We start from the raw sequence: 19,913 nt of genomic DNA, 5'->3' as shown, positions 1-19,913 counted from the left end.
GTTTATCTATCTACTGGAGACCAGAACTTTCTGATAGTAAAAAGTTGATAATTATTCATTAAGGCTAAATGAAAGTAATTTATAAAATGTTATTTTTTAAAAGAGTTGATTTTTAATATATGAAACATGAATCTATTGCTAGATATTGTTAATAATTTATTTTGTTTGGATCATATGTGTTTCCTTACACTGCTCTATCTTCCTCTTTATTATAATGGTGAGGGGAAGCTTCAGCACCTAATGCTGTGGTGTGACCCAGGCCCTGCCACCTACTAGAATGTTACCTTGAACATACTATTTTGTCTCTTTGGGCCTCAGTTTCCTCACCTATAAACTAATAATTGGAGGTAAATCATAGAGTACTTTTTGCAGTTTGAAGAGGTAACGTGACCCTCTCGATTTCTAACACAAATTGAAAACTATTGAGATCCAAAGAAGTCAGGCAGATAGAGTTAAAAATATTAGGCAAGAGGATGTGACTTTGGTGTAGGCAAAAGTGGGCTTTTAAAATCCACCCTTGAGAACCTTGGTCAGGAGCCATACTGGACAACCACAAGACTTGTCCTATAGGGCTTATCTCTCCTCACAACTTGGCACAGACCAGCACACATCTAAAGACACTGAAAAGATAGAGTCAGGGTTGAGACACACACCCTCAGCTCTTCCTAGGGAAAGAGAGGATACAGATAGAAACACAAGAGGGTTCCCACCTGATGTGAAGATTACGTGAGTTAACACATGGACAACTGTTAGAGTAGTACTTTATAGTTATTGTTTTATGGACATATGTTACCCATCGGAGAGAGAAAAAAAAGGAAAAGACAAAGAGGAGAACCTTAGATCCATTAATTTTTATTTTTAAAGTTTAGTACATGAATGTGGGATTTATTATCTGCATGAGTCTATAGGGCTTTGTGTTCATTGATTCATTTTTGTCCTATTTTTCATTTTAGTTTCTATTTCCCCAGATGATTGAATTTTGTCTGTGACGACCATATATGGTGAATATCTTTAGTGACATTGTTATTTTAAAATATTTCTTAAATAAATACTTTGAAACTCCCAGATGGTATGAAATTTGGCAGTTGGTGGCATTTCCCAGGCCTACCAGATGGAGTTTGCCAGCCAAAAGTCAACAGACATTTTTTTCCATCAGGCCACTTTTCTAATTTTTAACGAGTTTTTGGGAAAATAACTTTTATTTATTGAATGTACCATCATGGGTGACTTTTGAGTGAGAATAGAGCTGCTGAAAGAAAGTCCTGTGAAATATGGATGCTATAGTGTTTCTCCGTAAGCTCATCTAATTAAATTTCGTGCCCTGTTCATCAAGATTTCATCTCAAATGCACAAACATAAATTGAGAAATTGTTTACTTTCACAAAGATTTGTTAATTAAAGGAATATAAGGTCATAGGCACTGAGAGGGAAACCTTGCTTTCTTGGTGTGACGATTTATTAAGATAACTAAGGCATGAATAAAACCAACCAGGAAGCTTGAGAGGCCAACAGGTAGTTTAATCAATAAATCAAACACTGGGGAGCCAAAGTGGAGGGGATGATTCTGACTTTAAAAATTGTTTAAGTTTCATCTTGAATGGATTTGAGAGCCACTTTAAGTATTGGTTGTGATTTCGTAGTATAGAGATTCAGGAGAAAAGGAAACAGAAAAGAAATGGCATTTCAGGCAGAAATAACAACATGAGAAAAATAAAAAAACCTAAGAAAATAGTAATAACCATTCTAACTAGGAAACACTACCTTTCGTATATAGCCACTAGCTTCATGCTTTGCTACATCCTTTCTTTGCAGAATCTGATATTTAGAGTTTCTGTAATGAATTTAAGGTCACAGAACTATTGAAAAAGGTATCAGTTGCACAAATAAAATTACTGTATTCTTAACATTAGAAGTCAGCAAAAGAAATTATATCCTGGTTATTGTTTTGCTGATATTATTTTAATAACGATTATTACAATTTACCTAAATCAAGAACTACAACACTATTTATTATCAAAATGAAGATTAAGCCATATAATACTGGCTGTATTTCTTCCTTTTATTAAAAGATTTCACAAAATACCCAAAGATATCCTAGCTCTCAAAGGCCTTGATTGTGTAAGACCCAATGTTAGTCCATTTGGGCTCACGGCCAAGAGGGCGTGTTAAGTTTCGCAGATAACTCTGAGGAAAAAACCAAAAAAACTCTTCTTAAGGATGAGTTAGTGTCTTAACTAGAATGGTGACTAAAGCCCAGTGGAAACACGCCTGAGAGGCAGATAATCAGAGAAGCCTGGTCTGAAGGCTGAGAAAGGCCCTGCTGGCTGCAGAGCAGTAGGGTGGGCCCACTCTCCCCAGCAGGAGGGAGCAGTCCTGGCAAATCATCCATCAACCTGCCGGAGTTAGACCTGAGGAAAGGTAAACACTCATCTGTAACACTGGGGTTCAGGGACAGGGCTCTCATGTGAAAAGAAGCATGTACCACATCAAGCACTCAGGCACACGGAAGTCACAGCACCCTCATGACTGAATGAGCATACATTCATAAAATGAGAGCAGCAGGAGTTGTTTGTTCCTGAGCCACACAAACAGGCGGTTTATATTCTGCATATCTGCAGTCAGTTCTAGTCCCTGAGTTCAAGGGATGGTTCAGCCTAATGATGGGAATTGTAAGTGGTCATAACTTGGTTTAAAGACATATATGGAAAAAAAGCTGATTATCACAGAAGTGGCTGCCACAGAGAATATCAAAATATTTAAACAAGGAAAGCTACCAGGGATGCATAGATATCAGGTAAGGATCAGATCATGAACAACAGCAAAAATAAAAAGCATTTATTGTGGTATCATCCTGCCTCTTTTCTCTGGGGGGAGTCAATCTTGTGTGAGCGTGTATGTATGTGTGCTCGTTTTGGTGTATATTTGAGAGAGTGTCAAATGGGAAGAAAGCTAATGTGAAGCCATGGGACCTGTGAAAAAAATTCTCAGGAGACTTTTGGGGAACACTATCAATGCTTTAGCTTTGGCCCCGATTCATTACAATGAAATTTTATATAAATGATTTCCTCGTCTCAGAAGTTTGTTATAGCAAGATTTGACATATAAAAACTGCGCACTATGAGAATAAGGGGCCATAGGACATGAAAGAGCTCACATAATAGATGAGAAGCTCATTATGTGAAATTTTTGCCCATCAGCTTATTTATCTTTACAAATTTCTGTTTCAATGCCATCGCAAAGTAACCTTGTAACTTCTTAAATCACCTTTATGAGTTTCTCTTCTATGTTGTTCCATAATTGTAAAGAGAAAATGTCTAATAAAAGCCAAATTACTGAATTTATTTTTCTTATTGTGCTAAAATGTCTGTTAAAATATTCTTTGGGAAATATTGTTTCATTTTTCCTGCACTGTACAGAAGATTTTATGTGGCACTGCCTGCTGTTGTAATTGGATATAGTTTTATGCCTAAGGCTAGGAATCACTCACTCATAAATATGTTGTTATAAAAAATACCATATTGGATTGTTAGTGTAATGCAAATGTTCTTTTGAAATGTAGGTTGTTTTCCAGTCTCAGTATTATCACAGAGCTAACTCACCCAGCCAACATGAGATTCATGCAATTCAGAGCCAAAGACTGTTATTCTCTTGCTCTTTCAAAACTGGAAAAGGTAAGACCCCACATTATCAAGTAAATTAGATGTAACCATCTTTATTCAAAAATTAACTCTGTAAATATATAAATAAAAATGCCATGAGATAGTAAAAATAAAATGCTGTTTTGAATTTCTGTTTGGGAGATGAAATTCTAGTTTACAATTTTTTTAAAAATGTGAATTGACAGATTTGAACAATTTATATCACAGGTAAATATGATGGAGTTATTTTAAGTATTAAAATATTATTATTAAGTATTAAACACATGATTTGTGAAAGAATGCAACAGAAATGTGTATACTCACTTATTTGCTATGTCATGAAATCTATCTTTACACAGGGCTTTTCAGTTTCCAAAAAATCCTTAAGGTCTTAAAAAACTATAGGCTTTGTTGAAAACTGGCTTCCCAGATGTCACCAACACAACCTGACGTAAAGCTAAGTTTATTGCTTACCTAGGTAGGGGAGACTGCCTCCCCAACAGAAGTTTGGTGAGGTCTCAGAGGGAGGAAAACAAGGTCAAAATTTAGTGAGAACTGGAATTTAATTTAATGATGATATTTCAAAACAGAGACTTGATCGGGACTGGGAAGAGATCCGGATAATGCTAATAGAGACAATGGAATTGCAAAGTAATGTTATATAGTCAGAAAGATTTGGTTTCCATTTTCAGTATACAGGCTGAGTGTGGGTGTAGATGGTTTTTGCACTCAATTTTGACTTACTACTAAATTGTAGTGTACTGAGAGAACTAGATGTGAAAGGAAAAAAAAAAAGACCCAGTCTTACACACGTAAAATGTGTTAACCTGGGTGTAGTGGCTCGTGCCTATAATCAGAGTGATTTGGGAAGCTGAGGCAGGAGGATCCCTTGAGCCCAAAAGTTCAACGCTGCAGTGAGCTACGATCATGGCAGTGCACGCCAGCCTGGGTGGCAGAGTGAGATCCTGTTTCTAAAAATAAATAAATAGTTAAATCTAGGCTGTTTTCATTTCTTATAACAATATAAGAGGTAGAGAAAATTATGCCTTATATTTTTTTGGTTAGTTATTTCTGTTATGACAGACCAGACGCTGTCCTAATTCCTGGGAAACATATTGTTGAGTAAGGTGGTGTCTGTACCCATATCTACTGATTTCTCCAAAACTAGTCATACACATAATGTTTATAGAGCTTTACCCTGCTTTTTCATGGCCATAGGGAAATTGTTGTGCCCTGCTTCCAGATGTGGAACTCAGTTTGAGGCTAGATAGATACCTCTCCCAAGATTATACAGCTACCAGTCCAATTCAGTAAGGGAAATGTAAGGCTATTAATATTCAGGACAGAGAATTTCCACTATGCCACATCACTTTAGCAACATAAAAAAAGATGGCAAGCCGGGCTAAATTGACTCAGACTCAAAAGCAAACCAAATAATCAGAAATCCAGCAGGAATCCGTGCTGGCATGATGTAGTACAGCCTCCCTCATGGTAAATGAGGTAGAATCACCTCGTGCTAAAGAAGCCGGGCTCTGGAGTCAGATTGGTCCAACTCGCCACTACTTTTGAGGAGTGGAAACTGGATAAATTATTTCATAGCCTTGGGATTCTTATATGGAAAATAGTGGTAGGAACTATTTTAAATAGTAAGGTCATTTTAGAGATTACAGCATGTAATCTATGCAAAACACTTCGCCCTGCATTTGATATATAATTAGTACTCAAATAAATGGTACTAAAATCTTAATGATAGATTTTATATTTGTTGATATTGTCACCAATAAGAATTTTATTCTGTGTATTCAGATTGTTGACGAGTCAGTTGATGTAGCAAGGTCATAATTGTGGAAGATATTTTCAGTATTTGTTAGCATTTGTGTTGACATGGTTGTGTGCTTATTGCATTACAGGAAAAGAAGAAAACTATGAGATATACATGCCAGTCAGTTACATACATCTCCTTATCCAAACGAAAAATAAAACTTAATATCTTCGCAGCAAACAAGAAAGTACAATTAAGACCCAGGTATCTAGGCTAAACTCCCAAAGAGAGAGACACAAGTTGCCTTCCTCCTTGATGTTCACATTTCAAAAAGATACCCCCAAGGCCCACAAGAAAAACATTCCTGGAATGCAAAACTGACTACAGGTTTATTTAACTTTTCAGAGATTTGCATCTATCTCACTGACAGAGAAAGGATTTCCAGTTACAAGTTTTTGACAGGGAAAGAATTTACAGTTACAAGTTTTCTAAAGAAAATACTCCAAGGAAAAGGGAAGGGACTTTGGTCATCAGGGTAATTTTTTTTTTTTTTTTTTTGAGATTTGTATTTGCTCTCATATCTTTTAGATTTTTCCCACGAAGAAAAAAGAAACTCAATACATCAACATATTTCCAAAGTATTCAAAGATAGAAAGATTAGAGGAAGTGGGATTGAAATCAGTAGTTTGAATGTTATAAAGCCATGGAAAATTCTTTGATCCACTTGTTACCACATTATGTTAAAGTTAGGATTTTAGAAACTTAAAAATTTAAAAATGTAGAAACTTCTTAGTCTTTTATATTCTCGTGGGTTGAATCTCATGCCCATCCAAAAAAAAAAAAAAATGCTGTCCTGGGGTCCTAACTCTTACAGATGTGGTCTTTAGAGAAAGGCAGTCAACTTCAAAGGAAACCATAGGGTGGCTTCTAATTTGTAGCTCACTGACAGTTTTATTAAAAGGACGAATTTAGATACAGAGACAGACACACATTAAAGGAAGGCAATGTAAAGGGAAACAGAAGACAGTCCTCCATAAGCCAAGGAGAAAGGCCTGGAAGAGAGCTTTCATTTACAGTCCTCAGAAGGAACCAATCTTGACAATATCTTTATTTCAGATTTCTTGCCTCTACGACTGTAAGACAATAAATTTATACTGTTTAAAACGCCCAGGCAATATTACTTTATTATGGTAGCCCTATCAAACAGTGTTCCATGAATGATATGATAAATCTTCCAATCAAGTTTTTTTTTTTTTAATCATGACTATTTACTGGTATGACAGCTAACACAGTATTTAATTATCTTTCCATATTTGTATTCTGGGTGCAAGAAGACTTTTAGGATTAGAAAACTGATCTCTATTTCCAATATTTAAATAATCAGTAGCTTTTTCTATAGTTACTGTTGGCTGAGGGATACATGGATTTTTATTCTTCCAAACAATTATGAATATTGTTTCCATCTATCTATAAGTAGATGCCCTTGCACCTTCACAGGTGAGACCTTCACCTTTAGAAACACAATTAAGATTTTATATCCTGGCTGGGTATGGTGAATCACACCTGTAATCCCAGCACTTTGGGAGGTCAAGGCAGGTGGATGACTTGAGGTCAGGAGTTCGAGACCAGTGTCGCCAACATGGTGAAGTCCCGCCTCCACGAATAATAGAAAAATTAGCCAGGCGTGGTTGTGTGCACCTGTAGTCCCAGCTACTCAGGAGGCTGAGGCATGAGAATCGCTTGAACCCAGGAGGCAGAAGTTGTAGTGAGCCAAGATTGAGCTATTGCACTCCAGCCTGGGTGACAGAGAGAGACTCTGTCTCTAAATAAATAAATAAATAAATAAATCAGAAATAAACAACAACTTGGCTGCTGACACACTTTTTTTGCTACTAAGTGGTCTTCATTCATGTTTTAGAAGTGGCAGGATTTATAGGGATAGGTGTGGAATGTTAAACTGTATTATTCCCAATTACTTTACTTTTGTGATGATTAAGCTTTGATGTTTTCCTTATAGATCTTGCATTCTAATAAATATTAATATATGGTTTCTATTGGTATCAGAAATAATATTCTGTAAAGATTTACTGAAAGTAGCTATGTAGTGAAGAATATCTACTTTAAGGGGATATAGGGGTGAAGATAAAATTATCCCTTTGCCCTCCAAAGGTTTACTGAAACTCACAAAAGGCAGATGAATAGCAGAAGTGGCATGCAAATTTATTAGCACCCATGCGGGAGAATCACCAAGTAATTGCCCCACCATGCAATGGGGTGCACATGGTTATATACTTTTTTCCTAGAAGAAAGGGAGATGAGAGGTATGAATGATTTGGTGGGGACACATAGTAAATGATCTTCAGGAAAATTCAGTAGACTTGAGGAACATATGATATAGCCTGGGACAAAATCTGTTGGGCCCACAGAGCAGACAATGGTTTGTGACAAAAGTCTGTTCAGATGTGTTGACAGACTTCAATCTTGCTTCCTGTGATGTGAGTTCAGTTAATTAAAACTCAAGGAAGAGACCAGAGTAATTGTTTTCTTCTTTGGCAGGTCCAGACTTTAGGCCAATAAGGGAACTGCAGAGAACAACTTCATCCTGTGCTTTGGGAGAGAAAGGATTGAGAGGAGGTTGTAGGGCGGTGGGGAGTCAGAGAGATCTTGAGAGGCTTCTTATTCTGTTCAGCATGTCAAGGCACTATATTTTGGGGTATCAGTTTCTGAGCTCCAATAGGGAGAAAAAAATTCTCACCCATTATTATAGGGGCAGAGGCCCCTATAACAAAAAACAGATTAACAAGAGAGAAATATAACACATTTATTGAACATAAATAATATGTGACAGATGTCTTCAGAAACAAAGACTCAAAGAAACAGGGAAATCTGTGTATTTATATATCTAGGCATGGACGGCTGTACAGCATGATGATTGGACAAAGTGGGTATCATGGTAATAAATTAGGGAGGTGACTTAGCAAGGCCTATTTTTCAGATCTTCTTGGCGTCTCTTTGTCTTCAGATATGAGGACATTGCCCTCCTCTGAGTAGAGGGGAAACCCTCTGGAATGAGGATCTGATGACCTACTTTCAGTGGAAGGTCAGCTAAGTTTTATGGCCTGCTTCAGGGAAGGAGGGGTGAGAGAAGGTTAGAGAGTCCATCCTGCTGCTGCTATTTTCTCACATGTCAAGCTGACATATTTTGGAGTAGCATATCCTGAATCCCATCACCACAACACTGTCTTTCAATGAGAAATGGAAAGAGCTAAAAACGTGGAAGGATAACTAGTTCATAACAACAACATGAAAAACATATTGTGAAGTTCATTGATTATTCCTTGCTATCTTGAGGAACTCCCGTTTCCACTGTCTTCTGTGGTCCCTGTCTTTCCACTGAAGCTTCTTCTCAAGCCATCATTACCTATGTGACTTCAGAAACATACCCTCCTTGCAGCCTGTGTAATTTTTGTAGTCTACTACTTCCTTACGCAAGTTTGAGAAAGTTTGAAGATTTTCATGCTTATGAAAACTTACAAAGACTAAAGGTTTTTCAAAATATATTTGTCTTTCTGTGCCTGACTTATTTTTCTTAACATAATGACTATTATGTTAAGAGAAATGATACACGTTGCTGCAAATAACACGATATCATTATTTTTGCAGATCCATAATATTCTGTTGTGTATACATATCACATTTTCTTTAGCCAGTCATCTGTTGATAAACACTTAGGTGAATTCCATATCTTGGCTGTTCTAAGTGATGCTGTTATAAACATGGAATTGTAGATACCTCTCTGAAATACTAATTTTCTTTCTTTTGGATGTATACCCAGCAGTGGGATTGCTGGATCATGTGGCAGTTCTATTAGTTTTTTGAAAAATCTTCATATTGCTGTCCATAATTGCTGTACCACTCTGCATTCTTATACAGTCATAAGCGTTCCCATTTCTCTGCATCCTTGCCAGCATTTGTTATGTTTTGTCTTTTTGATATTTTGATAATAGGCATTCTAACTGGGGTGAGATGATGTCTCACTGTGGCCTTGATTTACATTTCCCTCATGATTAGTAATGTTGAACATTTTGTTGTTTTGGGGAGAAATGAGCAGGTTACCTTCTATTCTGCCATCTTGGTAACAGTATTTGTGCCCATTTTCTTTTTCATCTGACCTTTCGTTTATGTTTTGTGCACTTTTTTGCTGATTTTTTTATGTTATCCTTGTCTTGGATATTCACATCACCATTACAATTTTCTCAGTGATGCTTTTTGTGTTTGAATGTCATTGACACTTCTCCCAACAAAGTAGGTGTAACAAGTGTTACAGGCAACAGTAGAAGAGCTACATAGAGATGGAGAAGGCAAGGAGAAAAAGAAATGGAAAAGAAGAAAACAGCAATAGAATAAAAGGGAAATGTTTGTCTCATTTTCTTCCAAAGGCTTATTTCTTTTCTCTTGCTTTGATGTATTTCACAAAGCCTTTTATTAATGTGTGTATCTGTGCACAATTTGCTTCAAGACTGCTTTCTTTAAATTTGCTTTTGAGTGATCACCATTCCCAAATGATGATCATAATCACAATATACAATCATATGATAATTACACCCGATGTAAGAAGCAAAATAATGAAAATCTGAGATGACTAGGTGGTACAATAAAAATAAATACTTGGTCTTTGTCCCTGGTTTCTGATTCAGACCTTCAAAACTCCTTGTAATTTTCTGTGTGATAGGAGTGTTTTTTGTTATTCATACTTTTCAACCATACTAGATGCTATGGCAACAAAGGGACTTATGGAGGGGCACCTCTATAGGCTGGGGTGGGCACCAGAAAAAGGAAGCTCTGATTAAAAGGTTGAAACTTTTAGCCTTTACCCTCAACTCTAGGGAGGGGAGAAGGGCTAGGGGCTGAGTTTCAGCACATGACTAATGATTTAGTTAATCTTCCCTGCATAATGAAGCCTGAATAAAAACTCTGAAAAATGAGGCTTGGATTGCTTCCTGGTTGGTGAACATGTTGACATCCTGAGACAATGGGGCACCCCAACATCACAGTCATGGAAGTTCGTGTGTTTGGGAGACCCTTTAAGACACTCCCCCACATACTTTTTCATCTACTGTTCATTTGTATTCTTCAAATCATATGTATAGTGCTTTTGTTGTTCTGTGATTTATTTCAGCTAATTATTGAATCTGAGGGTTTTTGGGAAGCCCTATATATGTAGCTGGCTGGGTAGGAATACAGTTGGCTTGAGGGCACCTAGGCCTTATGGTTGGTGTTTAAATTGGGCACGGTCTTCTGGGACTGAGCGCCTTAACTTGTGGAGTCTTTGCCAACTCCGAGTAGTTAGTGTCACAATTGAACTCAATTGTAGGATGCACACTTGATACCAGAGAATTGGTGTCAGAATGCAGTCATGTCTGTAAGTTATATATTACTTTTGTAGTCAGTGGTAGAACAAAAGATAAGAATTTCTACCAGTGATTGGAGATACCTTCTGGGAGAAATACGATAAAAATGTCATTTTTTTTCCGATATGTTTTCACTATAGAATAGCAAGAAGGCAAAATTTACACATTCTCAATTTAAACTCAAGTGAATAAATATTTACTGAGCACATACTATGAGCCAAATGCCTTGCTGAATGCTAGGCATTGCAACATTGAAGAAACCACATAGAATTTATAATATGATGGGTGACACAGATATATGAAAACAAACAAAAGCACATCGTCTTACTAATTTGTTCTGTCCAGACAACTTAAGCTACATTTTATTCATAATGTAGGTTCTGGAACAGCTGAGTGGGAGTTTGGTGCTACCTGCCAACACTGAGTTTGATTCATTAAGAAAGATTCTTATCCTGTTTTTAAGAAAATATTTACCTTGTCTCTATATTCATCCAAAAAGAATTTGAAAAGAATACTAATCAATCTCTGTTTCTTTAAATGAGGAAAAACATTGCCCTACCTATTCTAGAAAAGTTATAAGTACAATTTATATGGATAACAATTTTAATGTACAAACGTGTCTATTAATAATATTTATAGGATTGTGATTTTGCGTAATAAGCCTAAAGTCTTCACATTATACCACGAAGACAGTGCAGTGCATAGCCAGGGAGGACATTCACTTCAAATTCAATGAAATTAGCTCCCAATGGAAGAATGCAACACAACTTCTGTATATGTGTCTATTGTGAAGAGGAAAATGTACAGCGAATTGTTAAAACTATTAAAATCAAAATAGTAAATGCAGAAAAATAATGAATTTATGTAGCTAAGTTAATTAAATTGTTTGAATGTGGAGATCTTACAAAGTTAATTATTTTATGAAATAAATAACTTATAATACAGTAGTTAACTGTTTATTATTCTTAGGAAGTCCAACAATTGTCTTTTCATAAACTTATACACACACACACACACACACACACACACACACATATCTACAGAAAGAGAGAGAGAGAGATTGCAGAATTTATTTAACTTCTTGATAAATGAAAGAAACAAAAATGCTTGTAAATCACAAAAAAGAAAGTATCATCTAGGATGACAAAGGTTACTTTTGGGTGTGCTTTCTTTTTGAGATGTTAAAATAGTATCACATTAGACAAGGACATTAAACCAACGATTTTCCTACTTATTACTTCTCCCTCTACATTAAGAAGTATGTCCATCACTACTTGATTCTGTTTTGCTAGTCTGCAAGGCACTACTCATTTTTGAATTCACAGTCAAAGAGAGTACAGTACATTTATTCAGCCTTCCATTTGAAGGTACAGAGAACTGCAGCAGGAACCCTTGATTCACAGCCCAAGTTGAATAAAAGAACATTTCAAAACATTAAAACCAACAGAGTACCAGATTTATTATACTGGGAAAATGAACATTTATTTTGAGTTTATTTTAAGTATCTTTCTTGTTGCTATAACCTGTAGACGAATTACTTGAGAGATTCTGTGCTGAATGCTGTCATTATATTTAGCTTGAACTAATTGGATACAGGCTCAGAAAATGTTCAAATAATTCGTTACTATTTTCAGTGAATAATTTCTCCACAAGATGTAGAATTTGTATTATTTGTATTTAAAGTCCTTCCAAATTCCTTCCAGTAATATATTAGGAATCTAAAATTATAGTCTCCATATACTTATTCATATTTGTAATATATTCATTATCATAATCAAACTCAGTTTAATTGAATAGGGACATACTTAAATTACTGTTAACTCTTTTTGGAAAGAAGTTTGTTCTTAGCATCTTTGACTATTATTTCATTTTTTATAACTTCTATAACTATCATATTTTCTTATTTATTTATGTAATATTTGTAAACTTAATTCTTGGGGCTTCAAACTGTCCTCAAATCATAAAGTTAAACTTAGGAAAGTTTATCTTTAATACATCAAACAGATAATAGTATATTTATATATAATTTCATTCTTTAGTCTGAAAATGATTTTGATCTGTGGGACCCATTACTGAATGCAATTCATCATGTGCTCCTGTGATTATAACAAGTCATCATGTACTCAGGTGATTATAACTGATTTAAGCAATATTTTAGAAGTGTAACATATGGAACAGTTTTGATATATCAAACCAACAAAATAGTCTAGACTCAGCAATGGGTCATTCATATGCACTCCTGTTAATCTCTCAAAGTCATGATATAATTTACATTGACAGCCCTCCATGTCATAAAACTTACACAAAAGATGTATGCATCCTTTGTTTATTTTCTAAGGACTCAGATGTTTAAATATTATCTTTAAATTTACAGCCTCCCTAACTTAAAACTGATCTCTTGAATTATGATTTTTATGTTCAAAAAAAGACTTCCTAACTTAATGCTCATCTCTTGAATGATGGTTTTTATGCTCAATAAAAATATTCTTTTTAAATGTTTTTGCCTTACTCAAAACGTAGCTTTTGCACTTATGCTGTAGCTAAAAGGAGTGGAATATCCTGCTTAATTCTTATATGAAGACTATTTTCTAACCTTTTCTGTTCCAAAATTTTACCCAATGGGGATTGCCAAATGTTTCTGTAGACATTTTGAGTGGTTCAAATTCTCCATCTCTTTCCTTGCATTTAACAATTTTTTTGTTTTGTTTTGGTTTTCAGATTTTCCCTTATCGTGAATATTACTGTTGACTTTCCCTGTTTTTGTTATTTTTAGATTTATAGTTGTATCTTAAGAGTTACAATTTTTGAACAACAATAAATCATACAGAACTTACCTTTATTTGTGTTTTTAAGTATTATAGGTACATATAGCTTATTTTATAGTTTATAAAAGCACAAGAAAGAACACTGGTTTTAACTTCTCCAAATTATCATTTTAAAAAGTACCAATGTTTTATTCTTTTATTTTATATTTTTATTTTTAATTGACAAATAATTAGTACAGTGTGACATTTATATATCTACATACATACACACACACATATGTATATATTTACAACAAGGTATGATTAGATTAAACTAATTAACAAATCCAGGACCTCACATACTTACTACTTTTGTAGTGAAAAGATTTAAAATCAACTCTTTAAGCAATTTTGAAATATACAATACATTATTATTTATTGAAGTTAGCATTTTTTTTTTTTTGCAATAGATCACTAAGCTTTTTCCTCTTAACTGAAACATTGCACTCTTTTGATCCACATCCCCTTATGCCCTTCCACCAGTCTCTGGTAACCATCATTCTACTCTCTACTATGAATTCAACTTTATGACATAATTCTTTTCTTTTTTTAGGCAAAATAGTATTCCACTGTGTATATATACACATTTTCTTTATCCATTAATCTGATGATGGACGGTAGATTGCTTCCATATCTTAGCTATTGTGAATAAGGCTGCCATGAACATAGGAGTGCAGACATCTCTTCAACATACTTTTTCAGTTTATTTGAATATATACCCAGAAGTGAGATTACTGTATTGCATGTCTATTTTTAGTTTTCTGAGGAAACTCCATATTGTTTTTCATAATGGCTGTTGGCCGGGCACAGTAACTCACGCCTGTCATCCCAGCACTTTTGAGAAGCCGAGGCGGGCGGATCACGAGGTCAGGAGATCAAGACATCCTGGCCAACATGATGAAACCCTGCCTCTACTGAAAATACAAAAATTATCTGGGTGTGGCAGCGTGTGTCTGTAATCCCAGCTACTCCGGAGGCTGAGACAGGAGAATCGCTTGAACCAGGGAGTCGGCGGTTGCAATAAGCTGAGATCGCGCCACTGCACTCTAGCCTGGCGACAGAGCGAGATTCAGTCTCAAAAAACAAAAAGCAAAACATAATGGCTGCCTTAATTTACATTCCCACCAACGGTGCAAAAGGTTCTCTTTGCTCCACTCCACTGGCTAACACTTACATTTTGTCTTTTTGATAGTAGCCATTCTAACAGGTATGAGGTGATATCTTATTGTAGTTTTAATTTGCATTTCCCTAATGATCAGTGATGTTGATCAGCTTTTCCTATACGTGTTGGCCGGTTGTTTACATCCTTTTGAGAAGTGTCTCTGTAGGTCCTTTGTCTTTTTTGTGACTCGGTTATTTGCTTTATTGCTGTTGAGTTGTTTGAGACCTTATATATTTTGGATATTAGCCCCTTATCAAATGTATTATTTGCAGATATTTTCTCCTAATTTTCTCCTACTCTATAGGATGTCTGTTCATTCCATTATTATTATTATTATTATTTTTATTTTGAATGTGCAGAAGCCTTTTAGTTTGATACAATCCCAAATGTTTGTATATGTTCTTGCTGCCTGCGTGCTTTTGGGTTCCTAGACAATAAATTATTGCCCAGAGCAATGTTGTGGAATACTTCCTCTATGTTTTCTTCTAATAGTTTGACAATTTCTGGCCTTACATTTAAGTCTTTGAGTTGATTTTTGTATATAGCATGAGATAAGGGTCCAATTTCATGCCTTTACTTGCAGATATCCAGTTTTCCCAGCACAGTTTAGTGAAGAGATGATCTTTTCTCCATGGTGTTGCCTTGGCATCTTTGTTAAAAAAAATCAATTGACCATTAATTCATGGGTTTATTTCTGGGCTCTTTATCCTGTTCTATTGGTCAATCTTCCTGTCTGCTTTTATGCCAGTGCCATTCTAGTTGGATTACTATAGCTTTGTAATAGATTTTGAAGTCAGATACTGTGATGTCTCCAGCTTTGTTTTTTGTTTTGTTTTGTTTTTTCTCTCAAGATTGCTTTGGCTGTTTGAGGTCTTTTGTGATTCAATTCAAATTTTAGGACTGTTTTATCTAAATTCTGTGAAAAATGACATTGATATTTCAATCAGGATTGCAGTAAATCTGAAGATCACTTTGAGTAGTATGGATATTTTAACAATATTGTTTCTTCCAGTTTATGACCACAATATCACTTTAGATTTGTGTCTTCTACAATTTCTTGTATTACTGTTTAATAATTTACAGTATAAAGATCTTTTACCTCCTTGATTACATTTATTCCTAAGTACATTTTTTTTATGCTATTGTGAATGGGACTGATTCATTAATTATTTTTTCAGGTCATTTGTTTTTAGGGTAAAGAAACACTGTTGACTTTTATGTGTTGATTTTGTACCCTGCACATTTGCTGAATTTGCTTATCACTTCTGGTAGCTTTTTGGTGGAGTAGTTAAAGTTTTCATATATTATAAGTTCATGGCATTGGCAGAGACAATTTTACTTCTTCCTTTTCTGTTTAGATGCCTTTTACTTCTTTTTCTTGTCTAATTGCTCTGGCCAGAACTTCTAATACTGTGTTGAGCAAAAGTTGTTTGAATGGGCAACGTTGGCTTGCCCCTGATCTTAGAAGAAAAGCTTTTCACTTTCTACCACTGAGTGTAATGTTAGATGTGAACTTTTTATACATGGCCTATATTATGTTGAGGTACATTTCTTCTATGCCTTATTTATTGAGAGTTTTCCATCATAAAAGGATGTTGAATTTTGTCAAGTGCTTTTTATACTTGACCTTGCAATATTTGATTTTTAAGTGTGTCCTCAATAAAATCATATATCCCTGTAAAATTGGAAAGTTTTGTTAATTATTTTTGTATGCTAAGAACCTAGTTCAGTGCCTGATTCATAAAAGTAAATTGAGAAATATTTCTTGGTTGTATTACTTAGAATTGTCTCCTAAGCCATAGAATATTTTGTAGTCAATTAGAAATGTTCTATTTTTAAAGACACATTTAAAGTGTATATTTAGATTACTTACTATGTTATTTTCTGATATAATTACTATTCACCCAAGTACTTTTAAGCAGGGTTTGAGTTAGTAGATCTCTAGACTCATTTCTAAATATTTTATCTTCCAAAGTGTAAAATAAGAGCCGTTTAATGGAAGTAATGAATGGAAACTAGTAAAGTGAAAAATTCTGGCCAGTTACTGCCATGACCTATGATATCTGATTCTCCTAATTTAAAATAAGTCAGAAATGCAGATTTTTATATTAAATGTTAAATGTTGGAACTTACTAAACTTCAATAAATTTAGCAAGTCCAAATGAAACTTCTCTGTAGTTGAGATTTGGACTAATTGCTGCCAGATCGTAACTTCTAGCCATATGTTGTTTTTTTGAGACACAGAGAGGTAGGTTAATGATAGTGTCACAAAAATCTAACTGGATAGGAAAGACTAAGTATTAATCATCCCTAATTCTTATTTTTCATATGTAAAGTCAGCATGATAAAGTGCAATTAGTAAAATTAATCCAAATTCTTCGTTGTCCAGAAGTAAAAGAGAAAGTAATTGTGTAATGTATTCTTATCAGGATGGAATCAGATGCTTGGAATCTTACTTTTTTTTACATAACTTTAAAGTCAATAGGTTTTGAAAATAGTGTCATAAAAATCTTCTTTTTTTTCTCTGTAATGAAAGTTAATAACAAAAGGACAGGAAATCGTACATGCAAAGTGATTCTTACAAGCAGAAGGGCAGCATCACTGTGTTTGTCTGAAAGGATTTCATAGGGTGGGTAGAATGATACGTATTTTGAAGGATGAGGAGGACCTGTAGAGATGGTTTTGAAACAGAGTTTTGACCTACAGAGATTGTTTTGATATCTCTTATATGAGATTGTTACCCACGGTGAGTTGGAACCCAAATATGAGGAAAACATTTTCAGTATTTAACTAAATAGTCAATCATCTGACTGATAGTCTGTGCTGGGAAATACTAAAAAGTTATCCTGGAAAGCAGTTTGGGAGCTAAACCTTAGAATGCCCTGAATGCTAAGTCTTTGGAGTAGTTTTTGATGCAGTGAATGGGAGTCATGGCAAGTGTTTTTTTGTTTTGTTTTTGTTTTTTTAATTATACTTTCAGTTCTAGGGTACATGTGCATAACGTGCAGGTTTGTTACATATGTATACTTGTGCCATGTTGGTGTGCTGCACCCATCAACTCGTCAGCACCCATCAACTCGTCATTTACATCAGATATAACTTACAATGCAATCCCTCCCCCCTCTCCCCTCCCCATAATAGGCCCCAGTGTGTGATGTTCCCCTTCCCGAGTCCAAGTGGTCTCATTGTTCAGTTCCCACCTATGAGTGAGAACCCATGGCAAGTTTTTAAATGAGGACATGGGGGAGGTGACATCGTCAGACCTATACTTTTATGAAATTGATGTGAAATTTTTATGTTTATCTGAAAAGAGACATTATGAGGAAAAGGGAAAGAGTAAGTTATTTCAATAAATCAGGCATGAGATAATAAAGGCCTGGTCTAGGACTCTCGGGGTGAATATACTGATTAAAACTAAAGAGAGAATTCTGGGAAATAACTGACCTTAGTGAGATAGATGATATATTTATTTAAGTATATTAAAATTATAGTACATAAGTAAAAAAAAAAAAGTTGTGAGATACAAATGAAGCTCAGGAACAGGATGAAATATATATATATACATACACACACACACATATATATATGCATGCATAGATATATTCAAAGGTTGTACACATAAATGTATAATTGTAAAGCCTTAAGAAATATAAGGATTAGAGAGCCACACAGAAGGTAAAAAGAGCCACAAGGAAGGTGAGTTTAACCAAGGACTTTATCCTACGGTTCATAAAGGAGAGTCTAGAAAGGAGACAAATCAGAGAAAATGAGCGAGAGGTCCAAGAGTATTCTGGAAGCTGAGGTAGAGTGATGTGAAAAGACAGAGCTCCAGAATTAGAACGTAGTTTGTCAAACACTGTAAGAAAGTTCAAGTAGGATGAACGCTGACAAAAACCACTAGATTTAGGAATTACATTATGATTGGGTCCAGAGGAAAGAATGAAGGAATGTAAAAGAATTATAATTGAGAAAGTAGGAGATGGAAACCAGTAATTTGTGCCAATAAAATTCTTGAATTTTTAACCTACCACACTGTTCTGTTAAATCCAATAATTTTATCATCTCATTCCATATGGTATTGATGGACACAGATTAAAGGAAACAAAATTTCTGCCAGAAACAGATGCCTTCTTCCAAGAAAGGCACATGTTCATGATAATAAAACAAATGGAAAAGTAGGTAAGACCAAACATTTAAAAATGTCTGATATATTTATTGATTTAAATGTCACTGGAATTCTTTTAGATATTTATATAAATATTTGTTAGGAAAGAATATCATCAGTAAAACTTCAATTGAATTCAGAATTCTACTAGGAAAGAAATATGATAAGTTTAACAAAAAGGAATCATAGTGTATGTTTGTACTAGTCACAATAGCAGAAACATTTATTGTAAAATGCAATAACTAAACACAGTAAAGTAAAAAAGCTTTGCATATTGCGAACATTACAATTTCTTTATATTCTCAAACCTCCGTTAAAGAACCAAAGTGAGAAGAGAGAGGTATTGAGTGAACCTCAAATGTTTGTTTCTTGCTTCCGGTATATGAATGTTCTAAGCATAAAATTATACAATAAATTGTCTCTTGATGTAGGCTGCTAACATAAGTAGAAAAAAATTATTTATTTTTCCAACCAAATGTCACTAACTGTGTGCCAGGCATTGTTTTAGGCATTGTATAAGTAACAGAAAGCAAACTCAAGGTGCCTGCCCTCTTGATACATAGAATCTAGCTGAGATAGATTATTAATAAATTAAAAACATAAACAAGATGTAATAGGTTTCAAAAAAGCTATGAAAGTAATAACAGGTTATATTCAAGAGTAACTGCAGGAAGACATGTTTTAAATAAGGTGATAAGGAAATGCCTCTTTGGGGAAGTCATATTTGAGCTATAATGATAACACCAGCCTAGTCCAGTAAAAACCAGGGAAGTAGATTATAGGAATAATAAAAAAATACAAAGTTCTTGAGGTAATATATAATTTAGCATATTCAAACAACTGATAATAAAAAATAGCTTTTAAATTGCTTACTATATACAGTACTTTTAGAGGTTTTATTATGTTTATTTTTTGTAATCACAGTGGGATGTAGATGTCAGTATGAATCCCAATGCACCATTATAAAACTG

General features: G+C 34.8%; 1 protein-coding gene across 4 annotated transcripts in view; it reads left to right on the top strand.

The window, feature by feature from the left end:
* Positions 1-19,913, top strand: part of KCNT2 (potassium sodium-activated channel subfamily T member 2) — a 399,597-nt gene that overhangs the window by 297,759 nt on the left and 81,925 nt on the right. For all 4 annotated transcript variants that reach the window (XM_015120935.3, XM_015120925.3, XM_015120914.3 and 1 more), the window contains one exon: positions 3,560-3,671. In XM_015120935.3, coding sequence (XP_014976421.1) covers positions 3,560-3,671 — 112 coding nt within the window. The remainder of the gene's footprint in view (positions 1-3,559; positions 3,672-19,913) is intronic.

This window comes from Macaca mulatta, chromosome 1, assembly GCF_049350105.2.
Source record: "Macaca mulatta isolate MMU2019108-1 chromosome 1, T2T-MMU8v2.0, whole genome shotgun sequence".
Taxonomy (NCBI): Eukaryota; Metazoa; Chordata; class Mammalia; order Primates; family Cercopithecidae; genus Macaca; species Macaca mulatta.
The sequence above is the reverse complement of the archived record's forward strand: the minus strand, read 5'-3'. Positions and strand labels throughout refer to the sequence as shown.